This window comes from Xenopus laevis, chromosome 8L (assembly GCF_017654675.1).
Source record: "Xenopus laevis strain J_2021 chromosome 8L, Xenopus_laevis_v10.1, whole genome shotgun sequence".
Lineage (NCBI taxonomy): Eukaryota > Metazoa > Chordata > Amphibia > Anura > Pipidae > Xenopus > Xenopus laevis.
Genome location: NC_054385.1, coordinates 62485823 through 62513268, shown reverse-complemented (window position 1 = coordinate 62513268; position 27446 = coordinate 62485823). Strand labels below are relative to the sequence as shown.

General features: G+C 37.7%; 1 protein-coding gene across 4 annotated transcripts; it reads right to left on the bottom strand.

The window, feature by feature from the left end:
- Positions 1 to 1963: 1963 nt before the first annotated feature.
- On the bottom strand, positions 1964 to 27442 carry eml2.L (echinoderm microtubule associated protein like 2 L homeolog). Of its 4 annotated transcripts, XM_041571990.1 has the most exons (22): positions 27219 to 27442; positions 24642 to 24815; positions 23776 to 23899; positions 23583 to 23684; positions 19967 to 19995; positions 17993 to 18122; positions 16210 to 16359; positions 15987 to 16056; positions 15240 to 15350; positions 15047 to 15142; positions 14063 to 14227; positions 13506 to 13605; positions 13224 to 13378; positions 13014 to 13142; positions 12478 to 12609; positions 10785 to 10852; positions 10419 to 10507; positions 10234 to 10331; positions 9814 to 9901; positions 4027 to 4122; positions 3685 to 3815; positions 1964 to 2501 (listed from the first exon to the last, which is right to left on the bottom strand). In XM_041571990.1, exons 1-22 carry the CDS (start codon positions 27430 to 27432, stop codon positions 2376 to 2378), a joined length of 2577 nt encoding a protein of 858 aa, XP_041427924.1. In that variant the 5' UTR covers positions 27433 to 27442; the 3' UTR covers positions 1964 to 2375.
- Positions 27443 to 27446: the final 4 nt, after the last annotated feature.

Here is a 27446-nt window from a genome sequence, read left to right as displayed (position 1 = left end):
TTTGTGACCAGCCATTGTTGCCATACTCAAACCTTAAAACTGACAAGTTAAACAAAAGAAAATACGTTAAAGGAAAACTATACCCCCCAAACAATGTAGGTCTCTATTAAAAGATACTGAGTAAAACAGCTCATGTGTAAAACCCTGCTTCATGTAAATGAACCATTATCATAATAATATACTTTTCTAGTAGTATGTGCCATTGGGTAATCATGAATAGAAAATTGCCATTTTAAAAAATAAGGGCCGCCCCCTGAGATCGTACGATTCACTGTGCACACATACAAACCACATGTCAGGTCACATGAGCCAATTAACAGACAGAGTTCTGCCTTTTGCTTCCTCACTTCTTCCTGTTACAGTTAGTGTTGTAGTATTTCTGGTCAGGTGATCTCTGAGGCAGCACAGATAGAGTCACGAAATGGTGGTTCAAGGCGAGAGATGTAAAAGGGCAATATTTATGTAAATATATATTCCAGTTTGGTAAGATTCTTTAATATGTCATTCAATTTGATATAAACTATCTGTTGCATTAGTATTCATTTTGGGGGTATAGTTTTCCTTTAAAGCCCTTTTTTTTTTGTAATGGAATGTATAGGCATGAGGTATTAAAACAAAAATAAGTGTGGCCATTGATACATTAGAAAAAGATTCAAGGAGTTAACCTAATAATACAATTTACTATATTAATGTAATATATATGTATAAAATGTTTACATAAATGTAATTAACAAAGTAAATTTTACATTATTATAAAGCACAGGATCAAGCTATCCAGACTGCTTGGGACATGGGGTTTAAAAGTGCTTTGAGCACTATGTCCTTAAAGGAAAAGTAAAATTATAATCCCTGGGGGTGCCAAATGTTAGGAACCCTTAGTGCTTATTATTGCTTACAGGATACCCAAAACCAGTAATTATTTACTTCTCCTTTAAGACTACTTAAACATTTAAATATTAAAAAAAAAACAGCAGGATTGTTTTGCCAGTGATATGGATTTATGTTAGCTTAGTTATTTTCAAGCAAAGCCATAAGTGAAGAATTCATTGTTTAATAGGACTGTATAAAATAATGCCAATTTCATACTTCAAGTTTTCTGGGTCCCATAAATGTAATTGCTAATAAGGGCAATGGCACACCTGGAGATTAATCGCCAGCGATAAATTTCTGCTTCTGCAGGCAGCTAATCTTCTTTAAAGCTTTCCCACCGGCAATAATGTGTATCACTGGTGGTAAAACCCTTGTGTCGCTTCAGTCTTCTAAAATTGCTTGAAGTTTCCTCTTGAGGCTGGCGATTACTCTCCTGGTGTGCCATTGCCCTAAAATAATTATCTCCCTGTCTTTTGATATTCTGTGCACTGCTGGTTCTGTTTATAGAAACAATGTTACAGAAGCAAGGTGATTAAATGACCTTTAAGGAAGTACACAAGGTGGTGTCCCCTTTTCTTATGAGCATCTTGTATCTCCTGTATCCCTACAGCTCTTCTTCACTCCCCACACAAACCAGCCCCAGCTTTACAGACGGTTTTATTTTCCCACCATTTTCCCTTCCTCTCTCACCCTTCCTTAACCCTCCCCCTCATTCAAACTTGGATTGTACTGCTCTAGAACAGTCTCATCTGGTTCCAACTGACACCCTTATCTCTCTTATCATTTTGAGATTCACGAACAAGCCAGAGAGACAGTTACCAAGAGACGGAGCAAAATCAAACACTGTACTGTACATTTAAATATAGCGATAGAACGTGCTATTTACACAGAAATGCATAATATACAACACTGTAGCGGTGTGACCCTTTGTTTATACAGATCAGGTAAAGAGAGAGCTTGGTACGCAAGGTAATAAGGTACGCAGGGATAGCAAACCTACAATCCACAATTGTTATTTAAGTGCAACGCCCAGCATGTCCTGGTAAGCTCTTAGCCAGAAATGTCAAGATAAAATGAGACTCTGAGGCAGTCAGGAATTATTTCCAATTTATTTGTATATTTTTAGTGCTAACATTCTAAAAACAACCAAAGAATAATCAAGTGTATGCTAATGGAAAAATTAGTAGAGCAATAATCCTGTCTGTTAAGGATTTGGGAAAAAGGGTGCAAAGTTTAAATGCTTTGCTTTTTTTTTTTTTAAGTGACAACCCATCAATAACTTATTTGGATATTCTTTAGAAGAGAGATACCCTGCATAAAATCTAGTGCATGTATTCCATAGATACAAGTTAGACAGTGCAGGCCAGGGTAAGACACTCCGCAGGCAGAGTACACAGGGAAAAGTCTAGGTTAATGCAAGCCACGGTGCTCAGAGTAGGAACTAGATTAAAATGCTGTGCAAGTTCTAGGTTCAGACGTTCAGCAAGCAAACGACAGACACTCTGTTATAGCAAAGCCCATTGCAACACTGTGCTGTCCTTGCCACCAGCAGACAGCATACCACTGTCATTATGCAGGAAGACAACTCTGGTAACATGACTGCTGTGTCCACTATATTTATGGCTGGGTGCCTGAAAGAGAAGAAAGATGAAATACATAGTTGCACGTGTTAATGAACTGCCATAAACGACCTATAATAATATATTTCTAAAGTGTAGTATGTAATTAGTAATATATGATTTGTGATGTCACTAGTGTGACGTGTAATGTGACATTAAAATTGTATTTATGTTCCTATACAAGTAACTTGTAAAATTCTAAAAATTCTTTATTAATAAAGCAAAGCTAAGGTAATATCTCAGTACAGGTTAAGTTAAGCACCAATAGCAGTATGAAACAAATACAAGCCATCTCGCTGGCATACAACACAACCTGCATGATGACAATACCAATACTTCTATACATTATGCTTCCCCACTCTTTCACTTAACCTTTCTGGATGTCGCTATCCTCTCCTGCATCTTCCACCCACCTTTCTGCCCTCCTGTGACATTCCTGCTACTTCTCAAATGCTTTCTTCTGACACCACCTTGCACCAGGCTCTCTCCCCAAAATACTCCACAGCTCTAATTGCACCAGGCCTCCTGACTCCATATATCCATTTCCAATGCCCACTCTTTCTCCTTGCCTGTCCAAGCCACCACTTCTCTGATCCTTTATATTCACAGCATGCCCCTTTCACAAACCAGTAACTTTTGCTAGTATATACTTGTAATACTCCTGAGTGGTGAATAACCAGTAAAATATTTAGTGTTTAGTGACTGCACATGCATCACACAATACACTGAAGTAATGGGTAAACCCTACTGTAGAATCTGTATGGGTCTACAAGTTGTTATAGCCTATAGGGGTGCTGGAAAGTATAGTTCATAATGTCCTTGCTCTAAATATAACATAGGACTGGTGTGACTGGAGTGGCACTGCACCCTTGCATAACACATTTTCCCCAGACTAAACCAACAGAAAATTGCCAGCATGTTCTTTTATATGATTTTATATTTACAAATGCATACAATCGGGTCTTTATTATTTTCTTTTTTTAAACAACAGACTCAAAAAGTTGCATTAAACCTGCACAATTCTCTGTACAAGAGGGAGTTAATGTGCATGTAAGGGTCTGGGAAGCTCTTATCTCTGCATCTTAACTTCTAACCACTGGCTCAGATCAGCAAACAGAGTAGCTATTTTCAGCACAACAGAGATTTTGTTCCATTATTAAAGAGCAATTATAACAGGTAGCATTATAGTTCTTACCCGAGGCACCACACAGGGGTAATTATACAGACGCACTCCTCCAAAATCATCTCCGGTGGCCAATAGCTTCCTGTCGTGAGACCTTGTTACAGCATTTATGTCTGTGCCATCTGCTCCATCAGGCCATATTCCTGTGTAGAAAAATGAATATATCGTAGCAACAGGAGAAGGGCCTACATTTATGGAAGTTTAAGGAAGCAATGCTGTCAGTTTTACATTACCTGTCAGTGATAGTAAATTGACATTTATATTTACTCATTATCAGAGTATAGTTTTACTTCTTTGTTTGAGATATATTCACTGGTATGGCCAGAAATCACAGGGAAGAGAACATGTACTCACCAAGAACATAGAAGCCCAGAGTGCACAAACAATTCTCCCAGTCTATGTTGCGAACATTTTCTGCACTAACAATCTGCTTACAAGAATCTGGGTCCCCTGTGTTGAGAGAGAAACCACCATGTTTGCAATTCCATGTTATTGTTTGTTTGTTTTTTTCAGGCACAAATCAAGTGAAAATAACCTATACTGCCATTTTTATGCAATTTATATAGGAAAAACTTCCAATGATCCTGAAATCTGGACCACAAATCTGACAGGGCCAGGTACTGGAAAAATTGGCATAAAACTATATATATTTGTTAAATTAAAATTTTGGGAGGTATAGCACAGGAATCAATGGAGAGCCATGAGTCATTTTTTTTCTAAAGCAATGACTATTACTAATGGGCAAAATGCCTATTTGCCTTGCTGTAACATCACATTATTCCCATTTTTAAATAACTATTTTAAATGCTGTTAATGGGTTTGTGCGGTTTTCTGTTGTTTTTATAAAACCTCATTAAAGGTTCATGTCTCATGGTGTATTTTGATTGTTGCAGTCTTCTCAGAGAAAGCTGCCATTGTCTAAATGTTCTCACTCATTTGGAGCCTCTTCCCTTTTATTTGCCTTGTCAAGCAGGGATTTCTCAGGAATGATTGGTTCCGCATTTTCAAATGATCCCTGCCTTATTGTTTGTACAACTATCAGCATTGGTACACTGTACATTCATTTTACATATCTGTTGCTAATATGTTGTATTAGCACATTGTAAATGGGGAAAGAACATATTTGGATGATAGTGCCCATTTAAGCCTCAACTACTTGCAAGAAAAGTAAGCCAAGCTGATTTCCCATCACGGAGCTATGATGGGCATGAATTGACATCATTGTAAATTTAAAGTGATCATATCTGATGTCATCTTAGAGGATTTGGACCTTCAAATGATCATGTGGGGCCTAAAAATGGTTGACAGGTGCAAATGAAATGACTGAATTGCATGACCATATCCATGTTTGTAGCCTAATGCGGAGAGCATGGTATTTTTATTTTGTTGCAATGGTTTATAAAATAGTTTAAGGCACTTTGCCTGCAGCATGTTTTCACCACTAACAATGTGGCATAAAAATTCCAAATATTTTATAAAATGATTTCTCACACTGGTCACGCTTTCTGATGGTGTATTTGTGTTTCAAACCCATGAGATCATATAACGCTTAACAATATTCTTTATCTAAACAATTTTCATTGAACCCCTGAGCTTACTTCAGTCCAACTTCTTATTGCTGACTTGTATGGGCTGCATATTCAGGGCAAGGAGAATGACACATAAAAATATGGGAGGTATTCATTGGATACCTATGAAAAGTGAGGGCTCCTGCAATAGATGGAGAAAATGTGTGGCAGAATGAGCCCCCTCAATAAAGAGAACGACACAGAAGCCTTGTTTAACTACTCATAGTTCTGGTGCTGGAGAACATGACCACAGTCAGCTAAGTCTGATAGAACCTACACTGTAAAACATGACCTAATCAGCCCCTTGTTCCATAGTGATGTTAGAAGTACAGTTCCAATTGCTGTGAGTTTATTATAATTGTAAATCAGTCATATCAATCCACACCACATTATTTAAAAAAAAAAAAACTCATGCAAAAGAACATCTTATTTATGGCATAAATTTAGCCTTGAGAGATTATTATCACATATTTAGAAATCACCAACATATGCCATAGTGCTGTATGAAAAAGACTAGTAAGCCATGCAAGGACTTCTAGAAAAATTACAGTAGCTTCATAGGAAATATACAACATTACATTTTTCCTTACTTTTTCTTCTCGAGTACATAACATTTGACATGTAACTGCAATAATATTGTACTGTGTTGATAAGGTAATAATAACCTGACCTCTCTTACATCCCCTGCACTAATGATTGTCACAGTTGACTTGTATCTATATGGTTATTTGAATAGTTTTCACTATCTAGTCATGCGTGCCTGGATTCTTCCCTTTTTGTCTCTTCTTTCCTCTTTCACTTCCAAGGTTTGCACAAAGGTCAGGAGATTTATGCTACATTTTTGTTGGTTGGCAGGTTTACCAAACATTTTTTCCAAGTGTAAGGAGTGTGATACAGTATTGTTGGTACACTATTACCTAAATGGATTTTAGTAGTGATCAGAATCCCTTATTTTGAATCAGATACCAATACTGAAGTGCATGCTAAATTCAACCTATGACCAGCGACATACAGTGCAGATCATCAGTTATCATCATTAGTGTTTTTAAGCCTGAAAACCGAAGTTTCCCTGCTCCCTGTGGCAAACATTGTATTTTTGGAAACCCTCAACCAAAGTCAATGAGTATAGATATGACTTTACTCACATCACTTGCTTCAAAAACGCGGCCCTCCTTGTGTCCATAATAGGTGTAAGACATACAGAAGGACCAATTAAATCAACAAAACCTTTGTTAGTGTTCAATATGAAAAGAAAGTGGAGCTGGGCATGATAGATGATATAGACCAAAATGTGACATGACAAATAATGATTAAAACTTTACAGACAAGTTATGTGCTGGTCCCTTAAAGTCAGAAATTGCTTGATCAAAACTTGCAGGCCAGCTTGATTTTTGTAGTCAACATACAAAAGCTTTAGGTTAGTGTTATATGTATATAACACTGTGTATATGTTTTTATTTTGACGCCAGTTATTGAACACACATACTATCTATACTTGTAGACACCACTGTATTCAAATAAGTTTTACACAAAAAGCCTGTGTACCCATCTAGCAGTCTGGGGGCCATAAAAAATCTCTTAAAGCAGGCTCTATTTGAACAGCCTAAGGGCAGGGCACACTGGCAGATTCGGTCGACTGGCAACTAATCGCCTCTTCTTCAGGGCGACAATCTCCTCGAACTACCTTCCGCCTGATAAAATGAAAAATCGCATGCGGCAATGCACTCGCGGTGCTTCGATTTCCAAAGTCGCCCGAAGTTTCCTCGTAAGGCAACTCCGGGCAACTTCAGAAATCTAAGCACCGCGAGTGCCATTGCGCTGGCGTTTTAAAAGGAGGCGAAGAAGAGGCGATTAGTCGACAGGCGACTAAAGCTCCCCAAATCTGCCCGTGTGCCCCTGCCCTTAGTGTACTATTGCTGATTCCTGATGTATACAAAGATTCCACAGGTGACAGCAATTGCATTGTGCTGTGAACTTACAAGTGAAACATGATGGGATATCTTCATTCTGAGACTGCCAAATCAATTTAAATACATTTTATGTACTCTGTAAACTGCCGTCTGCAGATACCACTTAATTAAACATAAAACAGTATATAAAATTATGGGAAAAGAGGCCACCAAACGACTACACTCTTACTTTAAAAAATACATTTTTTTATATTTGTGGATGAAGACTGGTATCAAAGTAGAATAAGACAGGTAATTTGGTATATGTGGACATTTATTCACTGATCCACAGGCATTACCATGATTTAGCTTGGTGTTTCAAAATATGAAGCAAGTTTAAGCATTCATACTGGGCCACCAGTTACTGAAAAACTTTGCTGGGAAGCGGAAGCAAGCAACTCAATCACTTTGCAACAAAAAATAGAAAATTGCAACGAAAATTTGCTACCCAACAAATAGAAGTTTGTCGACCTGCTACAAAATAAATATATATATATATATATATATATATATATATATATATATATATATATATATATATATATTCAGCCAGCAGTGATAAAGGGTTAAACAAAGGCTGGCACATATTTATAAACTGTCTTTATCTCCCATTTATTTCTTTTTCTCAGGTAGCACAGCATAAGGCTACAGCTTGGTCTGCACAGAAAATTATCTTTGTGATATTTGCATTTATACAAATCAGTGACTGGCTAGGGCTGATGTATTGATATGGAAAACAATTGAACCCTATGCATGTAATCTATAAACTTTGACTGGCCTTCCAAATAACAATCATATGTGTGACAAAGAGTTATTCTGGCAAGACACAACTCAGTGAATGGTAAACATATACATACTCATAACCAGTAGTTCTTACGTTGTAGAGCTGAACCCCTAGAGCAGTGGCTGGAAGGGCTCAACCAGGACTTGGACATTTAAGGAATGTTACTTTGAACAAGGCTTCAAGATTCAATAGAATACAGCCACAAATACATAGAAGGCTTGGACCGCTATTACAGATTCCCTGAGACTCACCCACTAAAGGTATGGTATCAGTAGACTGAATGAAATTTAATATAACTGGATTATTTTAAATAGGGGTTTTGGTTTTAACATGGCAAATCAAATTTAGTTTTAGTTATGTAGTGGGGGCGGTATTTCAAGTTTTATTGAGAGAACAAATTCAAGATTATGCCCTGGAGTATGACATTATAAGTAGAAATAGGCAAGTTTTATGAAGGACATGTTATATCCAAGAAATCTGCTTGCTTTTATATGCTGTAATATGTAAAATGTTGGATAGTGATGTTGCAATAAATGTTGTCTAAAATGTTGCCAAGGATTTTGATACAATGCCACAAATAAAGTCTATAATAGTGATGTGTGGGTCAAGAATTTCTCAAACCGCACCCGACCCCTTCCAATCTGCACCCAGCACGGCCCGCTGCTGCCCCTCTATTTATAGACCCGCGCCCACCCTGCAGTGACATCATAAAAAGGGCCGGGTGGGCGTAAGTCTATACATTTTGTCGCCAGAAGTGCTAGGTCGTGGGTGGGGAGAACAGGACAAGAGCTCCACCCAGACCCTTCAGCGACACAAACCCGTCCGATCCATGTGTTTTGGGCCGCCCCGCACATCACTAGTCTGTAAGTCTTTAAAGTGTTGAATGTACATGATATGTACAGAGAATTCATTATCTAAAAGGATTTAGGTTTCTGTATTTTATCTACTTCTATCTATTCATCAGTGACTTGAAAAAGGGCAGTAAAATATCTAAGGTTTAAGTGATGATGCAAAGCTATGTAGAATATTGAAATACATACAGGGCGTGTAACCCTTACATAGTAATCAAGACAGATTGGCAATCTAGGCAGCTATTTGGATTTAAAATATACATGCTTAAACCTTCCGTGGGACTAAGAGTGGTGAAACTTTGATGGAAATTACCATGGCTTTAAATCTTTTACCTTACCCTGGGTCGACTAGATGTCAGGCTGTTAGCAATACAAAAAATTACCACCCTCAGTTTGTCTCTGAGAAATACATTTCAAGAATAAAACACCAGAGAGAGGAACATTAAACCAAACATATTTCTATATAATAAATCTTAAAATATGACAGGAGCTTGACATGTTCTTAGTTTCTCTGGTGCCTTTAGCCATGTAATAACTTCAGTCATTCTTTACTGCTGCACTGCAAGTTGGAGTGATATCAACCCCCCCCCATCTCCACCATAAACCATATAACAGCTTCCTAACACCTGTACTGCTATAAAAAAAATTAGTGGTAGATATGAGAATAGCACTCAATTATAAAACCCCAAGTCCCACAATTATTCCTCCAGTTACATTGAGTTAGAGAAACAACAGCTTATCTGAAAGCTGTTCCATTGTGAAGTGCTGGCTCTTTCCGAAAGCACAGGATCAGGCACAATGACCTGAAATGGCTGCCTACACAATATTACAACTAAAAAAACACTTGTTGGTACAGGAATAGCATTTTATATATTTGCATAACTTAGGGATGAAAATGAAACCATAAAAATCATGACAGAATCCCTTTAAGCACAAGGTTAAGGATATAAGCTTTTCAATACACAGTATAAATATCTTAATATACTTACAATACAGAATTTCATAGTCTCCGCTGTTGGTCATGAAGCAGGAACTGTCGGAGGCCCAGTCCAGATGTGTGACATAACTGGAGTGACCCTACAGTAACAAGGAAATAAGAATATAATGTACATGTTTATGAGCCCTCACAGCCTATCTACAATCATTCACAGTGGAATGTAGAATTTGCATTTGACCTATGCCTGCTTAGCTTTAACTACAGTATTACAGGTAGCTTTGGGCTGCCCATGCAACATTTGGGGGATACTAAAGCAGAAATAGCTACTTATCCCCTTGATAACACATCTTGCACCTAAATAAGATTAACATTGTGCTAACCTGGGAATCTGCATTTCGTGATGTCTGCCTGCTAATTATTATACACAGATTCTCATATCTGTGCCCTGGCTATTATAAAGGTGCACTCTTACCGTACATTTCCCCACACGTCTGTACTCTCTGCCCTCTTCTGCCACCTCATACATATAAATAAAATTATCGTGTGACCCAACTGCCAGATAACGTCCGTCTGTGATAAAGAGAACAATTTGTGAAATCAAGGTAAAACATTAGATTAACACGTGCAGCCAAGTTATGACATGCAGGGTGACAGTACCAGGGCTGTAGCTAGTTACGCTGATCTGCTCAGCTGCATCACATATACTTGTCACAATAACGTGGGTTTGAGAGTCCAACACCAAGAACCTGTGGATGATTTGGGGAAAAAAATCATAAATAACATTTTAATCCATGTTGTGTTTTATGAGCAATGCATATGTTTATTATCCGTATGTATATCCGTATATATATATCCATATATATATATATATATATATATATATATATATATATATATATATATATATATATATATATATATATATATATATATATATATATATACACATACATACATTTTTCAAATATTGAGATTCCTTTTCTTCATTCAAACATCAAAGAACAATTGTGCATCACTGCTCACCTGCCACTAGATGTCCCAATTGCTACAACAGAACCTGATGGGTGGAAGCCAGCCACCCGAGCCGCTTCCTGTTGGGCAAGGAATATAAACATGTTATTCCTACAAACCACATAATTTACTGAACTAAAAGGTTCCTCCATCAATCATTCACTGCATCTGCTATAAACTAGACTAGATTCTGTAACGCTGCATAATTATATGTTTTTTTCTATATTGCTGACACATATTCGCTCATCGCTTTACAGAGATTATACATTATTCACATCAGTCACTGCCCCAGTGGAGCTTACATCGTGTACTAGTCATAGATTGCATTATCACACAGTATATAAAATACAAATACCATCTTTTACTTCCATAACGTTTGGGCAAATTTGACCCAGTGTAGATATCTATAACAACCAATTAATGTTAATGTTTTTAGTGCAGCTATAATTAGTAAATGTTTGATTGGTTGTCTGCGCCAAACTTATCGCAACCAGTATCACTTTTAGAAAGGCAGTAACGTTTACCAGTGGTCACCAATGATTCCTTGCAGCCCCAGGATCCTGAATTTGATTCTAACTGGAGCATCATCTCTCAGATGTTTGTATGGTCTCCTTATGTCAGTGAGGGTTTGTTTCCAGGTACTCCATACTCCTCCCACTCTCCAAACGGAAGGTTGATTAGCTCCTCATGAAACTAACCCTTGTGCATGTGTATTGTGTTCATGTGAATATATAGTTTAAGCTTCAGTGGCATGAATGAATGATAAACAATCTCCATAAAGTGATGCTTAACATGTCAACACTATTTACATAAGAGATAAGAACAATAATATAATGCAATAAAGTTGTATACTAACCATGGACAGATCAACTCGATGGATATAAACATTAGTAATTAGGTTTGAACAATACAAGTGATTATGCAATGAAGACCCACTTAAAGAAATCACAAACTGCAGTTAAAATTTCTTAAAGTTTTTAAAAGTGGCACATTCTTTAAATTGATAGGGTTGTTTTAGTATCCTTATTCAAGAAAGGACATGATAATTTCTTTTTTAAAAGAAAAAATCTGGCCAAATCCACCCCCAAGCTAGTGGCGTAGCTACGGAAGAGTGCAGGGGGTGCAATCACACATGGGCACACACCCCCTTGAAGTCCACAAAGCCATAATAAGTCATATAGCAGGAGGCAGGGCAGGGAAAATTATTTTAAGATTCCAAAGAGGGTGCGCCGCAAGTGGGCCCAGGTGACATCCTGCACTCGGGCCTGTCAGTGGCTAGTTTTGACACTGCCTCCAGCCCAGAAGGACATGTCTTACCTTACTAAAGCACAAAGAGCTTGTTCTGTCAGTCACCTTGGGCTGAGGGTGGCCGAGTATTTTACAGACTGGAGTACATTACATATAGCTGTACAATATAATTTCCATAGAGAATATAGGGTATATTCTTTTTTAAACCAAGTACTATTAAGAGATGGGAAACTACAGAGAAGGGAGAAAGGCAAAAAGGAGATGTTCAAACCTGGAAGAGAGAAAAATGTACATGACTAAGGTAGAAGGGAAAGGGAGAGTGAGAGAAAAGAATAATGTGTCATAACTGATCTAGAATACAGAGGCCTATGCCTCTGGTGATCCATTTTAAGGGCCCCAAGTCCCCTGTAAGAGTGTGCCTTTTCCTGATTCTAAACACAAAATAAAGGAATCTCACCTCCAGAGTGGTACTCCAAACAGGCTGATGTTCTTTGCTGTTCCAGAGGTGGACAAATTTATCATGGCCACAAGTAAGGAAGAGGTCAAGGGCTGGATGAGTACAGAGACCCCACAGCTCATCAGTGTGGCCCTGGGAAACACAGCACAGAAAACCAACTTTATCAATATAGTAAATACATGGGATTAGCAGCTCTATCTTAATATAGACAATAAATGTGCACGTAGCAGTTTGTTTTCCGGTGGCACAACCTCATTCACATGAGAATGAAGTGTGCCTGGAAATTATTTTATAATATTCCCAAGTTGCCAACTATGGATACAAAATAAGGAGCCAACATACACTATGCATTACAAACAAATAGACTGAGAAACTAAATTAGGTACTGGTATTTCAGATACACAGAGGTCCAAACAACCCCCACATCACAATAAAGTGATGGAGTAGCATGGTAATGGGGGGGGGAGTAGCAGTTAACAAAGAACTGTATTTTAACTATATATATATAAGGCATACCTCTAATCCCAATTTAGTACCTGTATTAAACAGTTTAGGCCACTTTCTAGATTGCCACTCATAACACAATTCTTGGTGGTTCCCACATACAAGGTATCTCCTCCTCTGCCCTCCGCAATGGTCCGAACTGGCCCAAAGCATTCTGGGATCTAAAAGTAAGAGTTCCAATTTATGTTTTTGACGATCACTCATCCTGCCGAAAGCTATTTGACCCCTGCCTTCTATCTTACCCTTGTTTCTTGCACTTTTTTATAATCTCTGTCCCATAAAATGACTCTACCATCCTTTCCTCCTCCTGATAGTAGTGTCCCATCCCTGCATACGCAGAGAGCAAAGATTGATCCATCGTGAGCATTAGAGACAGCATGAGAGATCCTATGACTACCTGAGAAATGGTTTGAGAGGGGAGAGGACAAAGAGATGCAAGTATACAGTTAATGTTCACTGTGCAAACCAGAGTAAAGTGTGAAAGTGATATCCATGAATATTAGAGAAATAGCTTATGTACTTACCTTTCCCCCACACATATAAATTCCCATTGGAATCTCCTGTAACAACATCTCCATTCTCAGCAAATGCCACGCAAAGGACAAAACGAGGCTTCTCATACTTCTGTGAAGGCAAAAGTGTGACCAGTAATATCTAATCTCCAACCAGTTGCCTTTCTACACAATCTTCATGTCATAACAACAGTTAACCAATGGCTCTTGGAATAATGTAGGACTGGGTTTTGTCATATAACTGTCCCCCATGACTGTGCCCCAACCCCCATTTGACTTGACTGGATGTACTTCTGATGCTGGCATTATATCCTATACGTACTTGTTTATCCCACATGTACTTCCCATTGTCACTTGCCAAGTAACTTATCAATTTGATCCAAGCTGTCTATAGACACGCTGCAATCCCAGATTTCCACACTCTATGCACACATTGTATTACAATGTCTTTTTAATTTGTTGCTGTTACTGAGCAAATATACCCAAAATCTACTTGTGTGGTCTTTCTCTAAGGCTGTGATTGCAATACTCTTCAGTTCAGATCTCCTCTTTCCCAGTGAACCTTTTACCTCAAACACCCCTTGTCTCTTGCTTAAAGTGGCTCCACCACTTGTAGCTCCCCCTCCTGTGGCCCCTTCTAGGCTCCAGTAATACAGCTGTGATTTCCCACAAGTGATGATCAGATTTTGCTCAGTGGGGTGGAAAATGGTTGCCAGGACTGGTTCTGTTGAACACTGTAGGAAGAGGGAAATACCAGAAGGGATACATATTTCAATTTATTGAACAAGCTTAAAATGTTAATTTATTAGTGAAGACTAATAAAACAGTAGCATTTCTCTTCAATTATCTCTTCAATAATCTAATATTTGGCAAAATATAGTAAATTACTGGCTAGACACAAGCATATTTGCCTGTTTAACCCAACAATTAAAGAAGTGGAACTTTGGTCAAACCGGGAAAAATAAGTGGTGGTTAAATTAGCTAATAAATGCATAGATCCAAACAGAAAAGGCAGGGAACTGATATAAAACAAAAAGCGAAAACGGGATAGACTCACAGCCTATGAGTAAGTGCCCACCCTTGGCACGAAACGTGTCAGGCTTTAAAAAGGTTCTAATAAAGATTTTTCAACTTTTTATATATAATCTGGGCTCCTTTTTCAACTAACAATAAGTCTACCTATTTTTGCTTTTTGTTTGATTTCACTTAATTACATGACCCTTGGTCTTTTTGGGATTAGACTACTGTGAATGATTTTGATTTTATGGAATAAGATTTTTTGGAATTCACATTGATCTCTGGACTATGCTCAATCAGTAGAGGCAGACACCACAGTCATGTAGTTTATTAGGGGACTGATATAGGCTAATGACCACTATCATATGCAACACAATGACTGGACAGACTGATATTAACACGTCCACTTAAATTCTGTTGAAATCAGTGCAAAATCCAATTGAAACATAATATTATATTTGTATTATACATAGGCAAATACAGGGCCAATTTAGCTATAGTGTGTGTATGGCTTGATCACACTTGAATTACCTTACCTTCACCTCTGCCATTTTAGCTTCTCGCTGCCATTGCCATACAGAGAGGACATGGTCACCAGATTCATCACAGGCACACAAAAGGCTCCCGCCATCCTTGGGGATAATATGTAAAGTTTGAATAATGAAAGGAAGCACACGAGTTGGCTAACATTTACAAATTACTCTTGGAATTCAGAAAAATGCCACTCACTGTCTTGGAGAAAGACAGACAGGTTACTGCTCTCTCAAAGCTTCCAACTCCAATAACATGAAGAGTACAAAGACTGACAGAATGCCATATGCGCACATGGGGTGGTAAAGCCTAGGGGAAGATAGAGTACAAATATTCCTGATATGTTTATTGTAATATGCAGAAATGCTAAAAATAGCTGTTACTATGGTGCCTTCTAACATTTATTGCTGCTACTTTTCTACTTTTGTTTGTGAAAATGCACATAAAAGTAACATTTGCAAATATATTAAAACCCAATTTTACTGTTGGGAGTAATTTGTTTGAACAAGAGAGACCAGAGTGATGACTTAGGTAAAACAATGTTTAAAAAGTGTTGTGTAAATAACACAAATGAGTCTTATTAGAATCTCCTCTCCTGAATGCCCATGGATAAACTGTCCATGATTCATTTACCGTATCTAAATCCCAGAATATGTTCCTTTAGACCTTACCATAAATTATGTCCCTTAAGTAATAACAGGTTATCAGACTGTCTCTCTGTTTAATTAATGGTTTATTTATATAAATATATATAAATATATATATATATATATATATATATATATATATATATATATACATACATATTTCTTTTTTTTTTTTTTTTTTGTCTGCTACAACAACTGTGACTTCAATTGCATTCAACACAACTGAGGACATTTCTTAATCTGTGGAAACAGTGTCTGCACAGAGCAATTAAAACTGATCAGAGTATCTGAATCTGACCTTGCCATCCTGTGAATTTCCAGCCACTTGCCCGCTGGCGATAGTCACAGAATCAGGGTGGACGGCCAGGCTGTGAAAAATGGGAGAAAAAAAAATATTCACCCCACTGGAGATTCCTCCCACAATCCCCCTAAATGTAACTTTATGCACTTGAGGTGACTCAATAAAACACTAACATCTCTTAACACCTCACGGTGCACCCTGAGTTATATCCAAGTCAAACCTTTTGATGTCATCAGTGTGGCCCCGATAGTGGCGCTGGGTGCCAGCTGCAGGGTCATACAGAACGCACACGGCTGCAGTGAAATACAGTAACTCTCCTGATGGCAAGACAAATAGATTACTGCGACAATCCCGGCCCCGATACCCATATCTGCAGGTTTGATGTCAAGGGCATTATGGTTAAAAAGTGGTGTGATTAGTGGTCAGCCTTAAAGATGGGTAGTCAAATACCTGGTGTGCCCAGTGGCTTAGATTCAGTGAAAATACTGCATCTGCACTAGTGAAACTGAAGTTTATATGGTTTTTTTTTTTTTTTTTTTTTTTAAACTACTAGCTGATTCCATACATAGAATATTGGAGGTTTGTGCCCATCCTGCTTTATTTTAAGCTTCAGTGTTCAAATCAGTACAAGGATTTAAGGGGAATTTCACTTGTAACAAATGTTATCAGCATGATATACTTAATATTCATGAACCATATTATAGTAAAACAATGATTTTATAAATAAGTCTAAAGGTGACCAAGTGCATACCAATAATACGGCATTTTGTACGACTAATGTACATATTGTGTCCTGGAGATACCAAACAATATCCATATCCATTTCATCTGCCAGTGTTGTATTTTAAATATTTTATAACAGGAGTGTGCATTTTTAGCTAAAATAACTTCTTTTACAGTAAGGTATTCTGTTACATTCACTGCACACTAGAGTAAACTACAAAATGTGCAATATTCTTTCTGTTGGTCTCGCATTGTGCATTCAATCCCCCAATTTTATACTTATAGGGGGAACCTAAGTAAACATTTTTATAACATTATGATGGGGGCAGTAAAGGGGTTAAAGTATTTGGGTATAGAAAAAAATGGAGTTCTAGTAATGTGGTCAGTAGAACTTATAAAAGAAAAGGTTTTAGGTCTATGTTAAACCAGGAGTTTAATTTTTTTTTTTTTTAGGACTGGGATCATTTTATGTGATGGAAGGGTTTACTGGTAAAGGGTTCATTTAGTTTGGTTAAGTTGCATTGTGTAAACTACTTTTGGGAAATAGATATGTAATGAGACACTGAGAGAAAAATTTAGAGGCCCATTTAAGAACAGAGGTGAAACTGATTTAAAATTAGGAAATGGAAAGAGTGATAATTCTGAGCCCCTGAGAAAAAAGCTGGGCAGATGAAATATGTTGGGCAGACTTGTGGAGAGACCTGGTCTGATAAAGTAGAGAACTCTTGGAGCAGTCACAGACTGGTATAGGATACGACAGTTGTGTGCACCGATTGGCTTTCAAGTGAGATGTGAACTCAACCCATTTAGTGGATTTAATAATAATTTATCATAAAACAGAATACGAATGTTTTGATATTTGAGTTATTTAATACAGTATTTTGTGTCAGGATGGTATGATATGCCAGTTAGTAAGACAAGGTGCATTTTCTATAAGGATAATTCAGTTTTATGAAGAACTGTGTGGATATTTGACTTTCTGGATGTTGTATAACTAAACCTCTCTGTAATAGGTTGGGGGAGCATTTTAATATGAGATTATATTCCTTTTTTCTTTGTATGGTCGCTAAATATCCATCAAATGTGAATGAGCAAGCTTGTTTCTCCTACTCATGCAAATAACATAAAAAATGAGCTTTACTGCACATGGCAAACAGTTTATAAATGGTCATCCCCTAAACATAGGCTGTTATGAGTCTTGTTTCTTGGACATTGCCAGTTTAGTTTAACTGTTATGGGCCATTTAGGATTACCAACAAGTTAATTCAGACTCAGGATACACCCATTCTAGTTGCAGCTGTCTTGTTGGAAGCTCGCTCTTTGCATCCAGGCTATATGAGGCAACCAGCGAGTCGGGAACATAAAGGGGTACAGCACGCCCACGGAGGTACAGCTTTACGACTCCCTCCTCTGTAGAAAAAAATATAACACATTGAACATTAAGGTCAGTGTCCCACTGGGTTGTTTCCACTCGTGTATGTCTCTGCACTGATTTACCCTGGGTGCAGAAAATGTACGAGTATGCATGTTCGAGACAAAATCTGCTCTATGTGTCTGCGCCAAGGCCAATGTAGTGCCTGTTAGAGCAAATATATGACAACAGGCTTATCACTTCCCAGCATTACTCTTGTCCCTCTGCCCCTTCATTAGTTATATATATATATATATATATATATATATATATATATATATATATATATATATATATATATATATATATATATATATATATATAAATAAATCACAATCTGGTGCACTCTCAACCGAATGGCATCAGCCTCGGTGCTGGTCAAAAAACATTTAATAGATACAAAAAAAACGCACTCCTAGGACTTATTTAGTGAAAAAATCAAACAAAATGTATTCAACTATTGGCAACTATAATATATATTGACCACTGATGTTCTCAGGCAGAATCAGCTGTGCCAAAAGCCCAAACTGATGGAATGTTATCTCTAGCCAAATGCCATTGGGAAAGCGTGGCTATGAATTTCAGGATTTGCCAGAAGCAGAAGGTTTGCCATGCTAAGCTACAGTAGTCAGTTACAGGTAACTTAGGGGTTTTTTTATTGACTTGCTCAGGGGCTTATATCAGCCTTCAGCCCATGTTTAAGAATTTTATTAGCCAATTTGCATGACCATATATTGAGAACACTAAATAACTCCCCACTAGGCCCCCCTTTACCTCCTAAGACACCTAGCAGTCAAAGGGTCTGTTTCATTTATACTTACACTCTGGTTGCTACCAACTATTGTATATATAAAGTAAAGCTTTTGTACCACAAGATTGCAACTTCTCCATAGACAGGATACCCAGTAAGAGACAGTCACGTAATACAGTCTTTCTTTAACCACAGCTACACAGTTAGACTTTAAACTTGAGTCACATCAAGAGCAAAATACTTTTTCAGACATAAAAACCACTAAACACCTCAAAATCTTTAGAACTAATTTTTATGACAACTCATGCCACTGAGACAGTTTCATAGACATATATAAAGCCCAATTCTGGTGAATTTTACTTAGTTACTTGTACAACATAAAACTCGCATCTGGCCTGCCAAGCCACACCAGACAGCCCATTCCCAAAGTTAATGGCCATTGAATTTAAATTAAATTAACCTGCAACTAGCTGGACATAAATGAAAATTCCACTTGAAAGGCAATTTGATGAGGTTGCATGATACCACTAGCGCTAAGCATTGTCAGGAATGCTGCACAGAAGCTCAGGTGGATGGGCCAGAATGAGTCACTTAGTTTGTTTCTCTTGTGTTTCTGACTGATTCACCTGTGCTCTGAGGAGGATATCCTGAAAATTTGCATGTTGGAAACTGAGGATAGGAATCAATGTATTATATGATGTCTATGGAAATGCACACATAACTTTTAGTACTTTATGATTTTCATTTGCACTCAATGTGGAGTTGACTGAACAACTCCCTGGAACTATCCAGGGTTAAGTAATGTTAGTATGCAAAATAAGCGTTTCAGCATACTGAAAGGGTTAAGAAAACTACAGGCCACAGGCACGGTTATTTCAAAGAGATGGGCAGGACTGTGTATGCATGATATATACACACCCACACAGTGTGCTGCTGAATGACTGTGCACATCACAAAAAAACAACATCCCTTGGCTTTTCCCACAATGTTTTAGTATGATGACCTTATCCAGCACAGAGTATTTATTGTAGCATATCCCTGACCACCCACACAAGAGAAACACACAGCTTTAGCTCTAATTAGGCAACGTACCTGGATAGAAAACAACTTGCTTGCTCTTACTGTGGAAATAGAAAAAAGAAGAAATGAAAGCTTACTACTGTGCATCCATTAAAAATATATATTTTCTAAACATAAAACACAGCCTGCTCAATGCAGCCTTTAGAAGCAAATGTTATCCAGAGTTCCTTATCCATAAGCAAACATACTTTGTATACATACAAACATAAACTACATATCAAATATATATATATATATAGATATCTGCACATGTAATACACACACACAGAGCATACCTTGATGTCTTCTTCATTTTGCTTCTCTCTGACCAATGAAACACAACTTCCTAAATTAAACAGACACGCTCTCCCCCCTCCCTCTCAGGCTGCATAGCTGGCACACCCATTAGTGGGAAGGAAAAAGTAACTTCATTCTGACAGGATACTAAGATCTTGGTTGATACATAGTGAAAAGTATATAAAGGCTTTCTACAAGGTTTCTCTTTTACTGCTACACTGACATTTTTATGGTGCGAAATGGACAGAATTTGTGGTGCCATCTGCTACTGTTACTTTTTAAGGCAACTAGTAAATGAGCAGGTTCCGTGGCACCCCTGCCAATTGTTACAGTTACACGGCACATAAATACACTACATTTTTGGGGGGCCGAGTGATTGCTATGGTTACAATTGCAGACTGCAGTCAATTGAAAGTTTTGTTTCTGGTACACACCTTGCTGCTATTGTTATGGTGTCACAGTGTAGATAAACGTTCATGCTCCCTGGTCATTGTTTTGGTGCAACATTGCAGGTTTTATTATTATTATTATTATTAACATGTATTTATATAGCTTAAGAGAGAGAGAGGTTTTGTGGTACCACAAGTCACTAATATTATGTCATTGTAGGTAAATGGGTAGATTTCCCTGTTGCTCTGCTGAGATGGTGAAATGCAAAGAAGATTTAAAGGGCTGGCAACATCATAAAGTGAAAATATTGTATTTACACTTTCACTGCCATTGCCAAATGGTAACAGCATAACTTAAACAACGCAGCCTTTCTAGCTGATTTTTTTCTATTCATCCTTAATGGGATAGTTTATCTTTAAGTTGATTTTTAGTATGTTATAGAATTGCTGATTCTAAGCAACTTATCAACTGGCCTTCGTGGTTTTTTTATTATAGATTGTGAATTATTTGCCTTCTTCTGACTCTTTCCATCTTTCAAATGGGGGTCACTAACCCCATCTAAAATGAAATTCTCTGTAAGGCTCAAATTTCTAGTTATTGCTACTTTTTTATTACTTTTATTACTTTCTTTTTATTCAGGCCCTCTCCTATTCATATTCCAATCTTGTAGTTAAATCAGTGCATGGACCCTAGTGACAAGATTGCTGACATTGCAAACTGGAGAGCTGCTAAATAACTCATAAACCCCAAATAATGAAATATAAAAACCAATTGCAAATTATCTCAGAATCTCACTCCCTGAATCTTACTTTATGTTTTCACAGGGTCTGGTAACCTTACCAAACAGTGTAATTAAAAGAGGAAAGAGACACACAGTATAATAAAGTGTTTCTAACCATACCTATGATAAACCACTAGAAAAGAGATGCTCAGTTGGCAATGTTCATCAGTATTTACAAAAGATGGTGGTGGCTGCACACATTTCTTTTGTATAGTTGCTACATAAAATGGTGTGTGTGTGTTCCTTTCTTTTAAGAGGTTGGCCTTTATTGTTTTTTTTTTTGTAATCATATTCTACAGCCCCAGGGCAACCTGAAAAACTATACTCTTGGTTACATAATAGCTTATGTTTATGAACTGTAATAGAGCTTTTAATGCTAACCTTTATTTTTACGAGTGCAGCGTAACAGAACATTATATTTCAATGCATAAAAAAACTTTAATCTGTTTTTCTTTTTACCCCTTTAGACCTTAAAATAGGCAAATCTTGTCTTTTCTTATATCTGTCGATGATTCGTTTGTTTCTTATTTTTGTGTATTTGCTTACATTTGCTTTATTTTCCCTATCAAACCATTTAAACACATTGATATTCAATAATGGTGGTTACCAGCAGGGGGAGCTACAGGCCCTCAGCTCTATTTTGTCTGCATAACTGTGTCAGCATGATAGGGTGGGGTGGGAAACTGGGCCAGTGTAGGGATATTTTCTGTGAGATGAGATTAGTCTGTATGTGGAACACTCTCACTCTCTTTACACAAGCATTGCAATGACTTCATAAAGCACAAAGGTTCTTAAACTGTAGTGCTGGCTGTCTGAAGGGCCAAAAGCCCTATTCTTGGAACAGTAACAGGACAGTTAATATGCAATTATGTGTCAGGGCCTTATTATCTAATATTGGACCATTAACAAGGACGTAGATCGAAAATGTCTGCAACCGCTGAGTGCACACTAAACAAGGGAACTATATTATTCATAGGAACTTTAAAGAGAAGTAAAGTTTAACTAAAGAAGTAGGGCAGAAATGTTGCACATTAAGTTTTTCTATTTTTATACATTTATAAATATGTGTTTAGAACAGAAAAATACAGCAGTGTTTTGCTGCTACCACAGTTACTTAAAGGAACAGTTCAGTGTCAAAATAAAAACTGGATAAATAAATAGGCTGTGGGAAATAAAAAAAGAGTTAGTTAGCCAAAAAATGTAATCCATAAAGGCTAGAGTGACTAGATGTATAACATAGCCAGAACACAACTTCCTGATTTGCAGCTTTCTTATTGGTTACCAGTCAGTATCCAATGAGTGGCTTGAGGGGGGGGGGGCATATTGCTTTTGTATTTGACCTGCATGCTAAGTATCAAAAGCAAAGTCACTGAACAGTTATGTCCCATGTGGCTCCCCTTAAAGTCACTGACTAAGAGATAGAGAGCTGCAAAGCAGGAAGCAAAACACAATATATTTATTTGCTTAATACATATTTATCAATGTATAAAACTAGATCTCAGCCACAGTTCCCAGAGCTTCATTTTCACCCTTTCATAAATATACTTTTAAAAATTCTATACAAATATATAAAGAGTGACATTTTTCACTGAGGAACTGTGGCAACATTTATTTCACTCTTTAAGGGTGATTTAGAAGAATCCTTACTCTGTAGCATATAAATCAAAGAGTGAAACTAGAGTTCACCACAATTCACCAAGGGGAAATTTCCCAGCTATCTCTTCACTTGTATAGGACTTTTAAGAGCATATTTATCAATAGGTGAAAATAGAGCTCTGGTGAGTATTTGCATTCCAATGATTTACAACTCATTCTCATTGCTTATCGAGACCTGGTTCTTGATCTATGTAAATGGAAAGGGAGTGGCAAGGTCAGCAGTTTTCAGACATTGTGGCTTCAAGTCATGTTTATGGTTCAACACTTGATGAGGACCCCCCCCCTTATTACAAGTGCATGGAAGAAGAATACACTGTTTGAGGGATTAATACATGGAGTATACTGGTTATAAGATAAGAGTAGGCACAGAAGTAAAAAAATGAAAGCTCTTAGTTATTCCTAGGCATGGTTATGTGAGACATTTTTGCTTGTATCACCTCATACCTCATTAAATCACACACTCTCACTCTTGCTCTTGCCTCTTTCTCTCACCCTCTTGCTGTCCACCCACTTCTACTCTCTCACCCATCTCTTCTCCCGATGCAGCTTGCGAGTACTCTGCTTCTGGTGTCCGAGATATCTCTCTTTAGAAAAGACATGCGTTCAGGTGAGAGAGAGCGCCGGACGCTGAAAAACACACAGTGATCACCAAATTGAGTCAAAGAGAGCAAAAAGGGAAATACGCCAAATTAAGTGAACTCTTTTAGTTGGTCATTACCTCTTTGCGAAGACTGGAGTCCCCCCCATTTTAGGAGAGGATGGAGAGGTGGAAAGGCCAGTTCTTCTTCGTGGGGCTGTACCATTTTGTGCAGTGCGAGGAGGTGGTTTCACTATATGGACACCTAAAATATATACATAATGGCTCAAATGTTGAAATTGTCTTGTAACACACCTTTTTGGAGGAGCAGCTAGTGACGAGCAAATTTTTTCGGCAGCCATGGATTTGCGGTGAAATTCTGCATTTCGCCATCTGCTAATTTTTTCTCAAAATGGTGGCAAAAATTTGCAGCGTCAAAATATTCGCCAAGAATGTTGCAGAGACAAAAAAGTCGCTATAACAAAAAACGCCCATTGGCTTTAATGTATTTGAACAAAAAAGTCGCCATAAGAAAAGCACCCATTGACTTTAATGTGTTTGGACAAAAAGTCAGAGAGACAAAGTTGGCACAAGAAAAAACACCCATTGACTTGAATGCATTTGGAGTGAGAAAAATTGTTGCAAGAGTATATAATTGTCGCATGTCAAAAGTGTTATGTGCTATGTGAAGTTTTGCGGTCGAAACAGGACAGATTCGCTCATCACTAGGAGCAGCTCCTTGTTTTTAAACAGCCTTACACTTGGCCTTAGTTAAATTTTAGTCTCATTCTACACTAAATGCAAAACCTCTTCTCCACTCTCTTTTCACCCTCTGTCTGTATATCGATATAGAGAATGTAATTCACTCATTTGAAACCATTATATTTATACCATTACAGCTCATAGACCTTTTCTGTACAGAAATCTTACTTCATTATTTCCTTTGTCTTTCTAAGGAACATTTTCAAACCTGGCTCCCATTATATTACGTGCAACAAATTTCTCACTCTGTCTGCCACGTATAGCATCTCCCCTCTCCTCGCAAACCCGCAGTCTTCGCAGAGCATCACTTAGTGCAGCTCTCAGAACTTGCATCTCATCCTCCTGGAGCTGAAGCCGCTGTTCCAAGTTGGAGATCCGATCATCTGTGTCCATCGCACTGGGACCTGAGAGACCATCATCTGTGGAGTACAGGCAGAAATTCAGTGAGCTTGGGCTATAATTATTAGTTTTAAGTGACCAAGTTTTGGTAGATTACCAATGAGTGTTTCACCATTGACCATATTAGAGTTCAGTTCAGATTTGTGAAACTATAATGATAACAAGCAAATCAGTATAAGATTCAGAATATGCTCCCTGATGATGCTCCCCATCTATTTTTATACAAGCATTAAATGTTAATGAAGAACATTTGTTAAAATGAGGTGATGTTTTTCAGAGGCGTGAAGTTGTTCAGGCAACTTCAAAATCAGAGAAGGAGAATATGAAGAGTGACAAAATAGGCATGAATGCAGTGTTAATGAAGTTGAGCAAAACAGCTGGAAAAGTGAACCAAAATAGCTATTTGGGATTAACGTCTGATGTATAACAACAACCACCAACCTTACTGAAGGAAAATGGAACAATTTGTGAACATGTGCAATTTACAGTGTCTGCAAAGTCATCATTATGGCTACATCCATATCAATGCTGAATATTTATTGCAGAGACTGAATTCAATTTATACTGAGTACTACAGTATATACACAGTAAACACACTGGATAGACAGAGGTAAATAGGGTTCTGTGTGTGCAATGGAAAGTGCAATGAAAAAAAGGACCACCCCAGATCGTAGTGCAGATTTAGTGCTCTCACTATATTCAGTAAACCATATCTCAAATAAACCTAAATGGGTGGGTGCTTCCTAGGGGCAAAGAATAACTACTGTGCAAAAAGAGAAACCCATGTACAAATGAACTACACCAAAACACAGACTAGAAAATGTCAAATTGCCTTTATTAAATCATAATCAAAAATTTTAAAAACGCACGCACAATTTAAAATATGTCGCACCCCAGGACATGAAATGGACTCAGTAATTAATCACATGTCTCTGTATGATTAAATAGTAATTATTGATAACACCCTAACTCCTAGTACCTGGGTACTTATAAGATGTGACCAAAATTGCACACGCAATTAGTGAGCTGACTGAAGTAATACATGTGCAATGAAGGGCGCATCTAATTATGCTCAAATATAACAAAATATGTAAAGATTGTAATATATATGTACCAAAATACAGAAAAATGTAACACTGTGAATCAACAGAAACACAGATAGAAAAGTCGAGGAAAAAAAGCAAACAACATTCCTACATTAATCAAATCACGAATCTTAATAAATTCTATATTAGTGATGGCCAGATCATTCCAAAAACCCTGCAGTAGTTTGCATGTTGGGGATATCATCAGAGAATCCATATTCATAGAACCATTCTGGCAATAGTCAGTCTTATTATACATTCTCTAAATGAAGCAGCAGAAGTACCAAGATCTGTCTTATTTATGCCAGCTGTATGCCATGTGTTTGTCTCTGCCTAATCTCTTGTCTTGTCTAACAACAATGCTAAATTCTTCCTTATATTTACCATTTACCATAAGTTGTAGCACTAAAGGTCAGAGACTCAGCAAATCTCCTCACGTTATAAAATTTGACGAGTCTTATCTCTGTCCCCATCATACACAACAGGTGCCAGGCTCTTCCATATCTATCTTCTCAATCAACAGCACTTCCTCTACAGTACTTGGTGTGTGAATACCTCTAGGTTCTGCCATATTTTATACTCTAGAGGTGCCAGGCCTTGCCTTATCTCATGCCTTTATAGCACTTAAGGTGCCACCATCTGCTTTATCTTTAACCTCACAGTACTAGGGTTCACTGCAACCCTCTCACGTATGTCTTCCCATAAACCACTGAAGTGCCTTGATGTGTCTTGCCTTTCCCATCAACTCACATCATTAACTGTTCCAGACTTTGCCATATCTCACCCCTCATTCTACAGCCCTATATAATTCTCGGCTTTATCTCTCATCTAACCTGTTAGCTGAAATTTGATATATCCATACATTCCTTTCCCCTGTATTATTAGAGGTTCAATATCACCATACAGTACTAGCTGAGATGCTCTGCTTTATATTTCCTATTCCTCTAAATTAATAGAGGTTTGAGGGTAATTGTATGTGCTTCATATAGTCCTAGAGGTGCCAGATTGTAATGTTTGTACCCTTTATCTTATAGGCAATGTTGTGAGGGTCTGTCTTACTATTGTTCCTTAGGTATTTCTAGATCATATGCCCTTCTCGTCCCCCCTCCCCCATTATATTAAAGATGCCAGATTCTGCCTTCTCTCCGATCCTCGTTTAGAACTCAAGGTGCCAGGCCCTGCCTTATTTCCCCCTGCAGAGATAAACATAACAGTCTCTGATTTGTTTATATACATTAGCTATAGTGTGATTTAACCCTCAGAGACAACTGATTTTCATGCAAGACAACATAGAAGAATGATGGAAATTGATAATAAAAGAGAGCCCCGTGCACTCACCATTGCAATACTGCAGCAGGGAGCTGGTATCATACACAGAACTGCCACCAGCACCGGATTCTGACATTCCTTTTTTCTTTTTTGTCTTCTTGCCTTTCTGCCTTTCTAGTCTGCCTTCCTTTCTCTGTTTCTCACATCCCTCCTTCTCTATCTTGTCACCATGGTAACTGCCTCCTGCAGCATCCTCTAATGTGATACCCCCACAGTATGGCATCACAGCTAACCCCA